Source organism: Taudactylus pleione, unplaced genomic scaffold (assembly GCF_031769625.1).
Source record: "Taudactylus pleione unplaced genomic scaffold, aTauple2 ptg000430l, whole genome shotgun sequence".
Classification (NCBI taxonomy): domain Eukaryota; kingdom Metazoa; phylum Chordata; class Amphibia; order Anura; family Myobatrachidae; genus Taudactylus; species Taudactylus pleione.
In genome coordinates this window covers 1,923,450-1,939,923 of record NW_028284832.1, presented here as the reverse complement: position 1 = coordinate 1,939,923, position 16,474 = coordinate 1,923,450, and the positions used below count along the sequence as shown (strand labels likewise).

Here is a 16,474-nt window from a genome sequence, read left to right as displayed (position 1 = left end):
TTATCTTTAATTTTAAGTGCCAAAATTTTGCTTTTAAATACTGATTTTTAAATGTATATATTAATGATTCTAGTTTTAATTTATACAATATTTTAACAATGGTGTGTCGGGGAAAATAACCTATGCCCATGTGTTACACTGAGAATAAAATAAACTGTGTAAATAGTACATAGGTAGTATTCTCCCTTTTAGCCACCACAATTATCCTTGTGTTATGCTTCACAGATGGATATGCCCGTGGACATGCGCAGATCGCCTATACTGAGTGGTTTTTCTCCTGGATCACTTATTATGAAACGGTATAGGGTTCACCGGAAGCTGGGCAGCGGATCGTTTGCTACTACATACCTGGTGACAGATGTAAAGGATGCAGAGGCTCAGTGAGTACTTGTATGTGAGTAGAGGCTGTACAGAGTAGGTGCCTGGCGCAGTGGTCCCTTTTGTAAGTCTAACATTTGGTCCATTCATATCACCCAGGAAGCTGACTGTACCCTGATAATGTCCTCCTGTGCTTTTCTGCTGTTCAATGTAACCCACATTTGGCTACTTTCCAGGAGGAGGAAGGGTGAGGTCATGGGGACCTGATTTGTGTCACCATAGCCCCTCTCCTGCATAAATGTTGCAATTCAAGACATCCTGCAGCAGGAAGTGGAAAAATGAAGACTACATTTCTCTCCGTCCTCATGCTTTTCCCTGTGTCTCTCCAGCCTCATGCCTTCCTCTGTGTCTCTCCAGCCTCATGCTTTTCCCTGTGTCTCTCCAGCCTCATGCCTTCCTCTGTGTCTCTCTAGCCTCATGCCTGACCCTGTACCACTCTGGGCTCATACCCCTCTGTATTCCTTCAGTCTCATGCCCCCCCTGTATCTCTCAAGCCTCATGCTATCCTTATGTGTTGAACCAGCCTCATGTCCCACCTGTGTCTTTCCAGCATTATTCCCCTCCTGTGTCGATGCAGCCTCATGCCCCGACTGTTTCTATCCAGCCTCATGCCCCACCTGTGTCTGTTTAGCCTCATGCTCCAACTGTGTCTCTTCAGCCTCATGTACCACCTATTTCTCTCCCCAGCCTCACGCCTCCCATTGTGTCTCTCTACAGCCTCATGCCACTCCATGTCTCTCCAGCCTCATATAATGCTCCCTGTGTCTCTCCTGCATCATGTCCCCGCTGTGTCCATTTTATCTCTGCCCATCTTTCAACTTCTCTGACCCCCCACACACACCCCATCTCTCTCATCTCTGTCCCACTCCCTTCCATCTTAATCTCTCTCTGATCTCTCCTGGGGGGATATGCTGTTTGGGAAGAGGGCAGTAGGGTGTGTGCTAGCTATATGCACTGATGAGTGGGGTGGAGGGGCCCGTGAGTGGTGGTGGGTGGCATTGGTGCCGCGGGTGGGGAATGGTGGACGCGAGGAACGGTTCCGGCTCCAGGTGCTGAAAGGACTCAGTGCAAGCAGTGCTGGCTGTGTCTGTGATGAGGGGTGCTGCATTTTATGTCTGCCTACCAGCAGTGAGAGCTCTGAAGAGGGCGGGGCCTCCATCTGCGGAGACCTGATTATTATGCTTATGTTATTGCATTATCTGACCCATAGCGTAGGTTTAATCTATAAGCGACTGCTGACATCCTAACATAAATAAGGCTTATCTTACTCTTATAAGCAAAAGTTATAATCATTCATTTCATACACCTGAGAGCAGTCTAAAACACTACAATATCTAAGACACAAAGGTGTCTGCATTTGTAGAAACAATCTATATAGCTTGCATATGATCTATTGGATTGAGATTCCATCATATGGAAGCGACCTATAGAGACGACATAATGTATTCATCAGCTCAGGAAGCAAATTGAATAAGATTTATGAGATTGTGAAAACCAACACGACAGGGGCTCCTTGTGTTTATATTACACTGATTTCTATCTCTTCACATTCATTCTGTATGTCAGACGCTTCATTTGGCAGAAAACTCTCTCTTTTCAGTATTTGTCTTCAGAATATAAATACATGTTAAACTTTCCGAAACTAACTAAACTGTGCACCAAATATTTGAGTTTGTACTTTCTTTATGTGTGTAATATATGTATATATTTGTAAAACTAGGATATGGTAGCACCTCAAAGAATCAGTGCCGTAACAAGGCACAAATGCACCCTGTGCCAGCCCGCCCCCCTGAGCGTGTGATGTCATGACGCCACGCAAAAATGTACAGGCTGGAAAGTGTAGCGTTAACCAGAGCCGTAACTAGACTTTTTGGTGCCCTGTGCCAGAAAGAGCATTGGCGCCCCCCTCATTTTTCAAAGGGACATAACGCACCCAAAAAAGGGCCATGGCTTCATGGGGAAGGGCCAGGGAAGAGATAGGGATGAAATAAGAGGAAGCTACAAGCAAGAATGAAAAATAAACAGAAATTTGACAGTCCCAAACAGCGCCCCCTGCCCTGCAGTGTCCTGTGCGATGGCACCGGCCGCTCTACCCTAGCTACGGCCCTGGCGTTGACCGTGCATCCTGAGGATGCCTGGTTGGCCGCACCGACTGCAGTGTGTCAATTTGGAGCGTCCACAAGATGCTCCGAACGGCACTGCACAAGTTATCCTGCCTGCAGGAGGGCGTTTCAGGCACCCTGCAAGCCAGAAACAAGGGCCATGGGGCGACGACTGTACCACCCACAGAGCCCTTGCTACACAAACTGCTAATTACTATTAATTGTATGTGCCCTGGTAGTCTGTTATTCTCTCAGCTGATATAGTGGATGAATTCCCTATTGCACAAGTTCTCAAACAGTGCACATTTTTCAGGTCTCACAGAATCACAGGTGAAATAATTAGCTGCACCTGTGGATCTTTTAAAATGTGTCAGTAAGTAATGACTACACCTGTGCTCCTGCTAGGTTACCTGCAAAACATGACCTGTGTGGGGTCCTGAGGACCGAGTTTGAGAACCTCTGCCCTATTGCATAACTATTGCAGAAACACTTTTCCATATAAATAGGCAGTTTGAATTACCTATAGTAGATTGTTTGGTTTCCATGGGGCTGCCCAGTGTTTGTCCCAGAGCAGAACCCTCTGTTGTTGTTACTGGAAAGCAGAGAACTTGTGTAATACGACTACCAGGATCAGTATAGTGTATAGAGGGAGAAACAATGCTCGACATGTAATACTCTCCGTATGGGCCCAAGATGAAGTTACCAATGTTCCTACTTATTATTGGAGGTTATGGGGCTTGTTTATCAATAGAGCCCTGATCGCCTTTACAGGATAATTCTTTTTTTTTTTTCCTATTGCTTATTACATTAATAAAGGAAAATCAGTTTTTGCCCCAATTTAACTAACAAAGGGCCTGATTCAGAGCCGGACGCAATTAGCGCTCGCTCGTCCTGAAAATAGGGGTGGCTATTCAAATGAACCATTCGCTGTTTGCGGGCTGTTCACGCCTCTAGGTCTGAACGAGCGTACAAAACTTGCGGTAGTTTTTTGGGAAACTACGCCCCCTGGCCGCTTGCAATCTACGTCATGTCCGCTATTTATTAGATTAATCGAGTACATCGAACAGGGTATGAACTGCTCGCTATTCTTGTGGTTGGTTTTTGCTACCACAATTTTGCGAGCAGTTCTGGCTTAAAAAAAACCCAGTGACGTGGTCAATGACGCTGCTGTTTTAAATATGCACACCCATAAAACGCCCGTTTTGACCTTTAAGCACGCCTGCGATCGGATCTCCACTCCCCGTTTTCAAGCACCTTCCCCTGTTACCACCCACATACGCCTCATTCTGTCACTCAAATTAGCAGGCATTCGCTATTTTGCGAGCACATGAATTTCAGCCGCACTGACTGGTTCGCGCATGCGTGTAAACGATCCGTACGCATGCGCAGTTGGGCAAACATCGCTCGGAGCGAACGAGCTGCTGCTTACGAGTGGCTCTGAATCAGGCCCAAAGATTGCAGGAAAAGGTGCCCCAAAGCAGTTAGGATCACCGGGACAGGCTTTGCAGACGCGTCATGCTCTCGCAGTAGAACTGGAGCCCAGACAATTTTATGAAAAGTAAATTAAAAACCTTTACGCTTAATTCAAGGAATAAAGCATTTTATTTAAACAATTTTAACCTTTTATCACCATCTTGACACTAGTATTGCAGTAGTACAAGTACCAGGACCAAGCAAGATGTAGAGAGTACAAAGGCGCTACCACTGCTGTTCCACAAATCTCATAGGCCGGTCAGTTAGTCACGTTGGTAAGCCGGCTCTCCTCTGCCTCGCGGCCCCATGCAAGAATGTACAGTCGAACGTGCCCATTGTCATTAGTTTAATGCTGTGTGAAATTATGATTTGCCCATTGAATAGTAAAGTTTATAGGAATTGTGAGTGAAAGTCTTGGGTGACAATAATTGTAAAACTGAGGAGAGGGTCTTACTGAAAAGCTGGAAAAATATGAATTGGGGATAAATTCAATAGGGTGTTGGGTGATTTAAGGTGGGATTGTTATTATTAATATAACAAAGTAAATCAAGTTAAACAACTGCTGGTGTTAATGAGTAACCACTGCTATTAGAGACTTTTCTGTCAGTTAATATCGTGGTATACAAGTAATTGTTGCAGGTAGAGGAAGATATTGGATAATATAAATGAGTTAGAATTTATAATATGATTTTGTGCCTTGTGTGAAGTATCGGAAAGATAAGGATAACGGCAACGGGATGTAGTCGGCATCCTGACGGTCAGTTTCTCGGTGGTCAGTATCCTGGTGGTCAGAATCTCGGCTCCAGAATCCTGACGGTGAGTGTTAGGGTTAGGGCCAGGGTTAGGTACGAGGGGAGGGTTAGGGTTAGGCACGAGGGAAGGGTTAGGCTGTGGGAGGGGAGGGTTAGGCTGCTGGGAAAAGTGGGTTAGGGTTAGAGTAAGCAGACGTCATCTCCAGGAAGTATATACAACCATCGGTACATCGGGCTCCATCGGATCAGACCGCAGCGCTTGCGGTTGACTGTACCCTAACGCAAGCACAGCGAGCATTTCAGTGTCTAATTTCAACCAGGTGACGTGTACTATGACGCTGCAGGTTAATTATGTACGCCTGTGAAATGGCGTTGAAACACTCAGGCACGCCTGTGTCCGCAACTCCACTCCACCGTTACTACTGCCTTGCCCCTGTTACCACCCACAAACGGCCTCTCCTGTCACTCATTCCACTGGGCTGTCTTTGCGGGTTGAGCAAGCACATCCCGATCGCACGTACTAGTTTGTGCACGCGCACTGCGAACTATACGCATGCGCACATTTGAAAACATTGCCAGCATCGAGCGAACGCTTGCTAGCGAGCAGGTCTGAATCAGGTCCTTGGTTCAAAACCCTTTGGACACCCCCCCCACCCCTAATGACTATTAAAGCAAAAAAAATATTTTTTAAAACAAAAAATGAAAAAAAAAAACTAGAAAAGTCATGTCATTTTTGCGTCGAAAAAGTAAAAAGTGATGAAAAATGTGTATAAAATACTGGGACAGGTATTTTGGGGGGCTGTATGGATGGGACAGGTGTTTTCAGGATTGCAGTGGGCTACAGCAGCTGGTTTTTTTATAAAGTTTTTAAAAAAGCACTTTATTAACTCCAAAATAAACTAGTACCCATTTAAATGTACCCGCAATTTAACTACAGCAATTAATTTTCACCAAATAAATTGCTTTATATAATTTTTTCACAAAAATCCAAAAGTGCACATAACAGCCATTGACTCAATTTAGGAATCCAAAATACTTTTATTACAACTATTAATACACTTCTATATTGATTACCAGGGTCAGTTACGCTTTTTTGGGGTACAGACTGATTTCCCCTAAAAAAGCAGTTCTTTCGCTAGTTTCACCATTCGTGGCATTCACTCGTCCGCGTTTTCGACTGTTTTGCAATTGAATAGGGCAAAAAGCCGGAGCGCGCATTGTGAAAGTACGCGATAACTTTGCGCTTTTCACCTCTAATTGAATCCGGCCCTAACGCTTTTAAAAAACGTGACCTACAGGAGTAGCAAAATGAGAACTCTTGGGTGTACAAATATGGATAGCATGTCTGCCTCATAGCACTGAGGTCCGTATGTGTGAAGTTTGTATGTTTTCCCTTTATTTGTGTGCTTTCCTCCTGGTCAGTGGCATCACTTGGGGGTGCAGCCCGCACCGAGTGTCACTCTTCGAGGGATTGACACCAAAATGCCAGCTCTTCTTCAGTGACTGGGAGACAGGTGATGCACTGTGATGTATTGTGCAGTGCCCCGGTGCCATCAACGAGAAGGAGCTGGCATTGCAGGAGAGTCTCTGGGGGCAGCTCGCCATCTCCCCCAGAGTGATGAAACAGGGGTGTACTGTGAGGCTACTGCCCCTTTGTGGGTGCGCGTGCCCGAGCTTACACTGGGTGTCACCGATCCCAGTGCTAACACTGCTCCTGGTGACCTGGTTTCTATCCAAAATCCAAAAATAGGTATGTTAATTGGATAATGACATAAAAATAAATAACAGATTAAACCTACATACATGTGGTAGATAATATAGATTGCAAGCTACACTGGGGCAGGGACAGATGTGAATGACCTATGGACAGACATTTTTTTATTTGTCTTATTGCTGTACATAATGTACCTTCCTATTAGCAAGTATGCTAGTTAAATTATTTTGTATGCCTATTAAAATAAAATGTTCCCCTCTACCCACCATCTACACCATTGGTCAGGGAAGTTTTTTACCTTTTACCCCAAAATATATTTAGATATGCCGACGTTACCCCCTTGATTTGAAAAGAAGGAAATCCTATAGTAGTGCCCCCATATAATGCCCCTGTAGTAGTGCCCCCATATAATGCCCCCATAGTTATGCCCCTGTAGTAGTGCCCCCATATAATACCCCTGTAGTACTGCTTGTACAAAAAAAAAAAACCACTTACCTTAATCCCCGCTCTTGCATCTGCCGCCGTCCTGTCCGCCCGGCTGCTCCTTGGAACTATGGGAGAGATGTCATGACGTATGGGAGAGATGTCATGATATCTCTCTCATAGTGCGCATGGAGAGAGGCGGAAGCTGGAGTTCAGAAGAGACCTCCAGCCTCCGGCTTACGCGGTGCTGCAGGGAAGGAGCCGGGCGCCCGCTGGTAATAACATCTAAGCGGGCATCCTGCATATGAATCAGTCTATATTATAGAATGATTCACATGCATGCCCGGCTGTCCGTCCGTTACCCCCAGGAATTTCACTTTTACCCCATGTGGGATAATTTACCCCTGTTCCCTGACCACTGATCTACACAGTACTCTCCCCGCATTGCCGGCAGTATATCCCCCAAAGTGATATTGTATGTTTCTCACAACGTAATGTACTTTTTATGTATTGTTCCTCAGTACCATGTTCTCCTATGATTTTCTATGCTACTTTATATTCTTCTTGTGCTAGGGGGAAGTTACTGGGAGGAGGGTTAGTGCTGAAGATAGGTCTTCACAGATTGCGTAACCTGAAACTGCCATCTAATGTATAAGATGAGGAAAGACTTGGTGTAAGTTACCGAATGCTGTGAATATGTTTCTTTTTTCTTTTGCCAGAAATTGTAGCAGCGATACGGACTCTGCGTGGCTTCAGCTCCTACAGCGCTTTCATGTTCATAGCTAAACAATGTGATGTCCAACATTAGTTTCCAAACTCCCCCTGCCCCATATTTACAATGGTCTTCTAAAACTTTTAGAGTCTTTGATAATTTTTTTTTGTGGTTTTGTAAGAATAGAGTGTGATGTTACCAGTTCACAAGATACCGTGACCTAAATTTATTTGTTTTTTTGCTTTTTGTAAGAAGCCAGTGTATCGGCAAACTGTGTTCAACTCATTTATAGCAGCACAAATGCCATTTTATAATGCCATGTTTCTATAGGGCAAAGACGTTGGTGGTTTGGGGGGAGGGGACGGGTTCAATGTTTGGGGCGAAATAACGTAGGTGGAACGTTCCATGCTGAGAGAACCTAGGGGCCTATTTAGCAATTATTTTGCATATCATAGTAATTTGGAATGTGTTTTCAGGGGGAACAATTCCCGAGGTCCATTTGCCAGGTCACAGGCACTGGTAAGTGCCCTGCCCAGAGATGAGTAGAAAGTCATGTGATGGCTAACGCTATCGTTTTATGTTCGGGCCGCTCATGTGCAAAGCGGAATAGTTGCTATTTCCATCAGGAACAGCTCAGCCCACCGTGGAGGGACCAAAGATCCCTCTCTGGCAGAGCTGTCCCCATAGATGAAGGCGGGTTAACGTCTTTTTGGAGCTTGTTAAATAGACTTATAATGCCATCCTCATAGAAAACTATGGAGCTCAGTCTGGGTCAGACTGGCCCACAGGGGAACAGCTTTCAGACATTATGGGGTCTATTTACTAAGCAGTGTTATCAGACAGAGTGAAAAGCGATAAGGTGCCAGCCAATCAGCTCCCAACTGTCATTTTTCAAACACAGCCTGTGAGATGATAGTTGGGAGCTGATTGGCTGGCACCTTATCACTTTTCTCCCTGTCTCCTAACACTGCTTACCCTTATTACTCTATCAGTTACTTGGTGGAGCAGGTCCACTATGGTTCACTTCTATAGAAACTACACCAAGGTTTGCTCTCCTGCCAATCAAAGTGAGTGGTTATGACACACCCCTGTCACACAGTTCCAGTCAGTGATTGTAATTGCACTGTAGCTTTGTATTCATTCACTAACCTAATATTGTATGTATTTCACTTTTACTAGACCTAATGCAGTTCTCATTTAGACACTGGCCAAGCAAGGAGTGGGGGGAGGGGTAGCCTAATGTACGGAGGCGTGGACACGACACCTTACAAAAAAAAATTGAAAATATAGTATTCGCTTTCCTGGTTGGGAAGCAAAGGTGTTTTATAACATGAGCCACAGCCCTAACATTTAGAAGGTGATGAAATGAATGAACCAAATATTATCTGTGCAATTCTCCTCTAGATTCATCATGAACCTGCAAATACACTGACAAAGCGATGCAAAATAAACTTTGTTAACTTGAATTTTTATTTTAGTAATGCTGATTATGTCATGTAATTCTAATTAATGCTGCACAGTATTTCTAAGCACACAAATCAGATTTACCTGGCTGGAAATAATAGGTTACACCTGCTCGAAACTGGTTCTATTATACTGGCAGTAGCAGGTACATAGGTGTGCAAATTATATTAGACTCAAACAGGGAATTTAGAACAAGGTCAGCCTTTTTACAGAAAAAAATAATGACACACTGTTTACAACTATTAATACTTTGTATGTTATCCTTTATATATGATGATTTTGCTATGGTTTGGCTGCTGTACATGAGAGTGTCACAGTTTCTCTTGATGCCTTCATATTCGGATACGTTCTTTTATGAGGCCAGTCTTGGTGGCGATCGTCTTCTTCTTTACAATTGCCCAAAGGTTCTCATTGGATTGGCATCTGGGCTGTTACCTGGCCAGGGAAGGGACAGTTACGTTAATTTCTGCCAAAGCTGCCACCTTCATAAAACAAAATTTCCCTACCAAATTTTTTTAAATAGAGGACCTAGGATCTTTGGTAACGCATGAAAATACCTCATTGCATTGCAAAACAGTTTTACAGTCTAAGGCGTCTATTTGCTAAGCCTTGGATGGAGATAAAGTGGACAGAAATAAAGTACTAGCCAACCAGCTCCTAAATGTCATTTTTCAAAAACATCTCTGTTCACTTTATCTGCATCCAGGGTTTAGTAAATAAACCCCTTAGTTTGTGGCCAGTAAATCAGGAAAACTATGAAATGTAAAAAACTGGAGTTGAGACTTAAGTTTATGGCTTAATAATTTTTGCTGAAATCCAGACTACAAAGCGACACTGTTAGAATTTTCTCAATAAACCTTGAGTGTATAGCTGACGCCATTTTCTGTGGATGACTCAATTCCCAAAAAGCCTCCATTTTTACAGTGTTATTGTAGAAACTCCAGCATCGGGTCTCCACCATTGAATTTATGTAGAGCCACAGTGACACTCACTGCTTTTCCCACTTCTTTTCATAACAACAAAACAGGGTTGGAAATTGCACACACATAGGGGCAGATTCAATTGAAAAACAACCTCATGCCTCTCGCGCCCAATTTTGGAATACCGCAGGTATGTGCACTCCCGATACTGCGGTATCCAATGAAAAAATTAGTGGTTGCGGGGTCTTCAGCTCTGAAAACACTGCACTGCGTAAAAAAAAAGTATTCTTCACTCACCTGCCCGGGGGTCTCCGGTGGTCTCCACGGCTCCCGGTGGCCTCCCCTCTATCTTCTCACTGGAGAGGGGGCTTCTGGGAGTCCCGGGGGCTGCTGGTAGGTTCCAGGGGCTGGTGGAAAACCTCGCAGATGCTGGATTTTTGATATTCTCACACTCAGTTGAATATGCCCCATAGGCTGGGTACACGCTGAAACAATGGGTCGGTCTACTGACCGTCAGAGTGGCTTATTGGTAAACTATATGCGCTTACCAATTGGCTGCTCGATATGTCTGGGCTGACATCACAACTGGGCGGGCATTGAAATTTACCCGCCCAGTTAAGAAATCAGTGTTGGCGATCCCTGCAACCAGTGTACGAGTAGTCGGCGGGTCGCTTGTACACAAGTGCAGATGCACTGATATAGCTTTCAGATATATCGGCATCGGCTGTGCTGCAGGGCTGACCTGATAAGTCTGTGAACGACATCGCTCACAGACATATCGGGTGTTCGCACCAGACAATGCATTTGTGATATGTCATTCGAACGAACAATATTATCGACAAGTGTGTATCCAGCATTACACGTTGAGCAGACCATCATCTCCCCCTATGTCGGCTACTAGTGTTAGCATGTCTGGACTTCTCATAAAAGCTACAGTATGTATCATGGGAGGAAGGTAGAAAATAAATCATTTTACTTTTATTTTGGCATTGGTGTAGTTCTCTTTAATAGGCCATTCTATTTTTGTTTGTTTCAAATGTATGCTTTATATTGTGATGATGAAGTATCTGGCTTCTCTACTAAAACAATAAAAATATAAATTCTAAGCACTTTGGGATTTACATTTTTTGTAAAGTATTTACTTTATACTCAAGTAACTCATTAATAAAATGACTCATTTATTTGTTCTTAGTTTTGGGTTTACTTGTTATTATGGAGTTAATATTCAGATTTAATGTAATCGCTGCATGCAATTATTTTGTGGAGAAATACAGTTTAGGACTGATGAACTGGTGCCTTTTACATTCACAGAATTTTGTCCACTAAGCGGCACTGTATGAATGTGCAAAATACATACACATATGCCGGTAGCTTCCTGCAGGTGGCAGCAGAGGTCTGTGACCGTGTTGGCAATATTCCTGATTGAAAGAATAAATTACGGAGCATCAAAAATCTTTACTTACAGCATTGTTTTGGTCTAATTACTGTCAAACTCTCTGCTAAATTATGCATATCATTACAGTTAGAGAGAGAGCAAGGATAGGGATACTCAAACTTCTCACTGTGATTGGCGCTATCTGTATATCTGATAAGTATTCTACCCTTTTTAATGGTTTAAAATAACCCTTTCCTTGCCAGATAGTACAGCATTGTTAATGTTTCTCTGTAGGTAGGTCTCTGGACACACCTCTTAGGCAAAAGTTTGGAAAATCTTTAATACTCATCATTATATAATGACGGGTTGAGTACGGGATGCCAGCAGTCGGGATCCCATCGGTCAAAATCTTGCTGCCAGCATCCCATACTTGCCAACTCTCTCTGATTGTCAGCGAGACTCCTGAAATAGCAGCAGTCTTCCTGACTCCCTGATTGCACCTTTCTTCCATTACGAAGCTGTTCTATATAAAAAACCCATATATATAATACATATACAGTCAGGTCCATAAATATGGGGACATTGACAGAATTTTCATATTTTGGCCTCTATTCACCACCACAATGGCTTTGAAATGAAACAAACAAGATGTGATTTAACTGCAGACTTTTGGATGTAATTACCCTCAAATTAAATCTGAATCAGGTGAACGGTGTAGGAATTACAACGGTTTCTATATGTGCCTCCCACTTTTTAAGGGGCCAAAAGTAATTGGACAAACTAAACAATCCTAAATCTAACTTTCACTTTTTAATACTTTGTTGCAAATCCTTTGCAGGCAATTACAGCCTGAAGTCTGGAACGCATAGACATCACCAGACGCGGGGTTTCATCCCTGGTGATGCTCTGCCAGGCCTCTACTGCAAATGTCTTCAGTTCCTGCTTATTCTTGGGGCATTTTCCCTTCAGTTTTGTCTTCATCAAGTGAAATGCATGCTCAATCGGATTCAGGTCAGGGGATTGACTTGGCCATTGCATAACATTCCACTTTTTAGCCTTAAAAAACTCCTTGGTTACTTATGCAGTATGCTTCGGGTCCATCTGCACTGTGAAGCGCCGTCCAATGAGTTCTGAAGTATTTGAGTGAATATGAGCATATAATATTGCCCGAAACACTTCAGAATTCATTCTGCTGCTTTTATCAGCAGTCACATCATCAATAAATACAAGGGAACCAGTTCCATTGGCAGCCATACATGCCCACGCCATGATACTACCACCACCATGCTTCACTGATGAGGTGGTATGTTTTGGATCATGAGCAGTTCCTTTCCTTCTCTTCTCTTCCCATCACTCTGGTACAAGTTGATCTTTGTCTCATCTGTCCATAGGATATTGTTCCAGAACTGTAATGGCTTTTTTAGATGTTGTTTGGCAAACTCTAATCTGGTCTTCCTGTTTTTGTGGCTCACCAATGGTTTGCATCTTGTGGTGAACCCTCTATATTCACTCTTGTGAAGTCTTCTCTTGATTGTTGACTTTGACACATATACACCTACCTCCTGGAGAGTGTTCTTGATTTGGCCAACTGTTGTGAAGGGGTTTTTCTTCACCAGGGAAATAATTCTTTGTCACCCACCAAAGTTGTTTTCCGTGGTCTTCCGGGTCTTTTGGTGTTGCTGAGCTCTCCGGTGCGTTCTTTCTTTTTAAGAATGTTCCAAACAGTTGATTTGGCCACACCTAATGTTTTTGCTATCTCTCTGATGGGTTTGTTTTGATTTTTCAGCCTAATGATGGCTTTTACCTCACTGATAGTGACAACTCTTTGGATCTCATATTGAGAGTTGATAGCAACTGATTCCAAATGCAAATGTCACACTTAGAATCAACTCCAGACCTTTTACCTGCTTAATTGATAATGAAATAATGAGGGAATAGCTCACACCTGTCCATGAAATAGCTTTTGAGTTGATAGTCCCATTACTTTTGGTCCCTTAAAAAGTTGGAGGCACATATAGAAACCGTTGTAATTCCTACACCGTTCACCTGATTTGGATGTAATTACCCTCAAATTAAATCTGAAAGTCTGCAGTTAAAGCACATCTTGTTTGTTTCATTTCAAAGCCATTGTGGTGGTGAATAGAAGCAAAAATCTGAAAATTCTGTCAATGTCCCAATATTTATGGACCTGACTGTATATTCAAATGGGATCATTAGTATCATTTCCCTGCATTGGGTATAAGGCACAATGATCCCTATGGCTATATGCATTTTCTGAAAAGCATCAGTGTGTTTCCATCAACAAATAGATCTTTATAACTGTTTTGGGTCTCATTTACATGTGAATGTAAGTCCATTTTAAGGCACGCCTCTCAGATGTAGCAGTACACGTCCACTTTACCACCGCCCTCATAGGCATTGCTTTCACAATCTCCCTGAAAAACTTTTTCAAAAGTAGGCAAGTATGCAGCATCCCGACAGGCTTAGGATACCGACACCTGTCGGTAGGTATCCTAACGCTTCCCCTAACCCTTCCCTCACCCTGAACCTAACCTCTGCACCCTAAACCTCCCTACCTAGTGCCTAAGCCCCACTGCCTGGTGCCTTAACCCTTACCCTCCCTGTCCCCCCACTATTTACCTTTGGGAAGCCAGCGGTCGGGATTCCGGCGCCAGTATTGTAAGCGGTGGCATTCCATGTGCCGGGATTGTGACTACATCCCATAATGGCAAGGTATTACACAGCACTGCAAAGAAAATGTTTTGTTCACTGATGCTGGACCAGAAGAGCTTACAATCTACTATACCTGACCTCACACAAGCACACACATGGGAAAACCGTAGCACCAGGAGGAAGCCTACATTTATACATGTACAGAACATGTACACTCCTCTCCGATAGCTCTGCTGGCTGGATTCAGGGCCAGAGTCAGTACGGTATTGCCACCGCTGCTGTATATTGTGTACGCAGAGGATATGTGAAAATACGTATACTGTCGCAGGCGCCTGGAATTTTTATTGAGATGGCCAAAGGCACCATCTCAAATCCAAGCAACTCCGTACTAATATTCAGCCGCATACGCAGATCCTTCGTTAATCGGCCTCCCTTTGTTTGGCACAATGGCCGTCTGAGCTGAGACTCTGGAGCCATGTTTTGTGCATACATCATTGCAGACGCAGACAGCGGCACTCCCGCACTTTTGCCGGCACAGCCTGTAACCTCCGCAGTGGCCCTTAACTGTGAATCACTGTGTGAGTAAAGATTTGCTGCTTGCAACTATAGTAATGGACTTTGACGCATGCGTAGTGCCACTCAGTCACGTGCAGATAGCTGACAATCGATCAACTGCTAAAACATTGGCAGAGCATACTTCTCTGAATCAGGCTCCCAATCCCAAGGTCATTATATAATGGAACAATGCTAACCACTGTCTACCGTGCCCTTTGCCACCATATCCCACCCCCAGTGCATTGCTTCTTGACATAATAGGACAAGTAAGAAATATGCTTTCCCTAGAACAGGGATGTGCAACTTTCAGAGCAGACTAAGGGGCCTATTTATTTAATGGACCCTTTATTTATTTTTTCTAATCCAGACTTATTGCAGTGATAATATATTCCTTTGCCTCAATTAATAATAATAATAATAATAAAATCTGGGGGCAGCCTTGGCGAGACAGGCAAGGAGTGGTATGGATTAACTTAACACTCTCCTGGGCCATTTTCTGTATATATACAAAGGTTCGATCTGCCAGATTTGGACTTTCAGTTCTAAAAATTAAAAAAAAAAGTGAAAAATTCACAACATTAGAGAAACAATAAACTTTATTCAAAGATTAAAGCAAATTGTTTTATTATTATTATCATTTTCATCTATTATCACCATCCTGAAATAACAGATCAGGTACCGGCGTGCCGCAATGATGTCTTTTAAATTGGCCTCCCCTTGCAAAAGCCTCCAATTCACATCAGCGCCAGAGGTTACCACCAGAGAGAGACAGGATAGTGGGAAGGCAGTCATACAGTCAGTGTAGCCGAGTCTATGATTGAGTGATGATGTCATACAGTCAGTGTAGCAGAGTCTATGATTGGGTGATTATGTCATAGTCAGTATAGCCGAGTCTATGATTGGGTGATTATGTCATAGTCAGTATAGCCGAGTCTATGATTGGGTGATTATGTCATAGTCAGTATAGCCGAGTCTATGATTGGGTGATGATGTTATACAGTCAGTGTAGCAGAGTCTATGATTGGGTGATTATGTCATAGTCAGTATAGCCGAGTCTATGATTGGGTGATGATGTCATACAGTCAGTATAGTCGAGTCTATGATTGGGTGATGATGTTATAGCCGCCATTGCGATCTTGTCTCCTAGTGTAAATTGATGCTTTATTGCAAAAATAGTGTGCTGCCATAAAGGCTAGGAGTATATATTGAGCATTACATATATTCTTTAGATAGTATTTTCTTAATTGAGTGCTAAACATCAGGAGCTAAACTGGGGTACTCCTATCTATGGGGACAGTGCTGGATATTAAGCCTTCTTCAGAGTTGTACGCTAATGGCGCCACTGCTGCTGCGTCTGTGTAAACAGCTGCTATAGGAAAATGTCGCAGCTGCCGGCAGATGTATTGAGGCGTCCACCTGCGGCTTTAAAAATCCAAACATATGCCTAAAAAGTCTCAGCATCTGCGTACATAGAGGCAGCATCAATCGCAGATCATTTGATTATCGCAGTCCCAAGCAAGCCCAAGGCCGCACTGAATTGGCGACGGAACTAAGGGCCTGATTCAGTAAGGATCGATTACGCACGCAGTCTCACTGTGAAGATATGCTAATGATTGCAAAGGCCTGATTCAGTAAGGATCGATTACGCACGCAGTCTCACTGAAAAGATATGCTAATGATTGCATTCGCTATGCCATCGCAAGCCTAACATAAGGATGCCCCCTTTACCTTACACACATCCGTAATACTTAGCAAGACTGCGAAACCATCGGTAACATATAGTACCATCGCAGCCTCACACACACTTGCACAAGGTCTGACCTTACTCAGGAATTGCTAACCTCATCACACGTTATGAGACCTCAGGCTGTGTATGGCATCGCAGTGCCTAATTTATGCACGCCCATGCAACGGCTGCATTTCGCCAACCACC

General features: G+C 43.5%; 1 protein-coding gene across 1 annotated transcript in view; it reads left to right on the top strand.

Moving 5' to 3' along the window:
• Positions 1-225: 225 nt before the first annotated feature.
• Positions 226-16,474, top strand: part of LOC148506064 (serine/threonine-protein kinase Nek11-like) — a 341,598-nt gene continuing 325,349 nt past the window's right edge. Inside the window, exon 1 of the mRNA XM_088447334.1 lies at positions 226-380. Within this exon, the coding sequence (XP_088303460.1) occupies positions 226-380 (155 nt within the window). The remainder of the gene's footprint in view (positions 381-16,474) is intronic.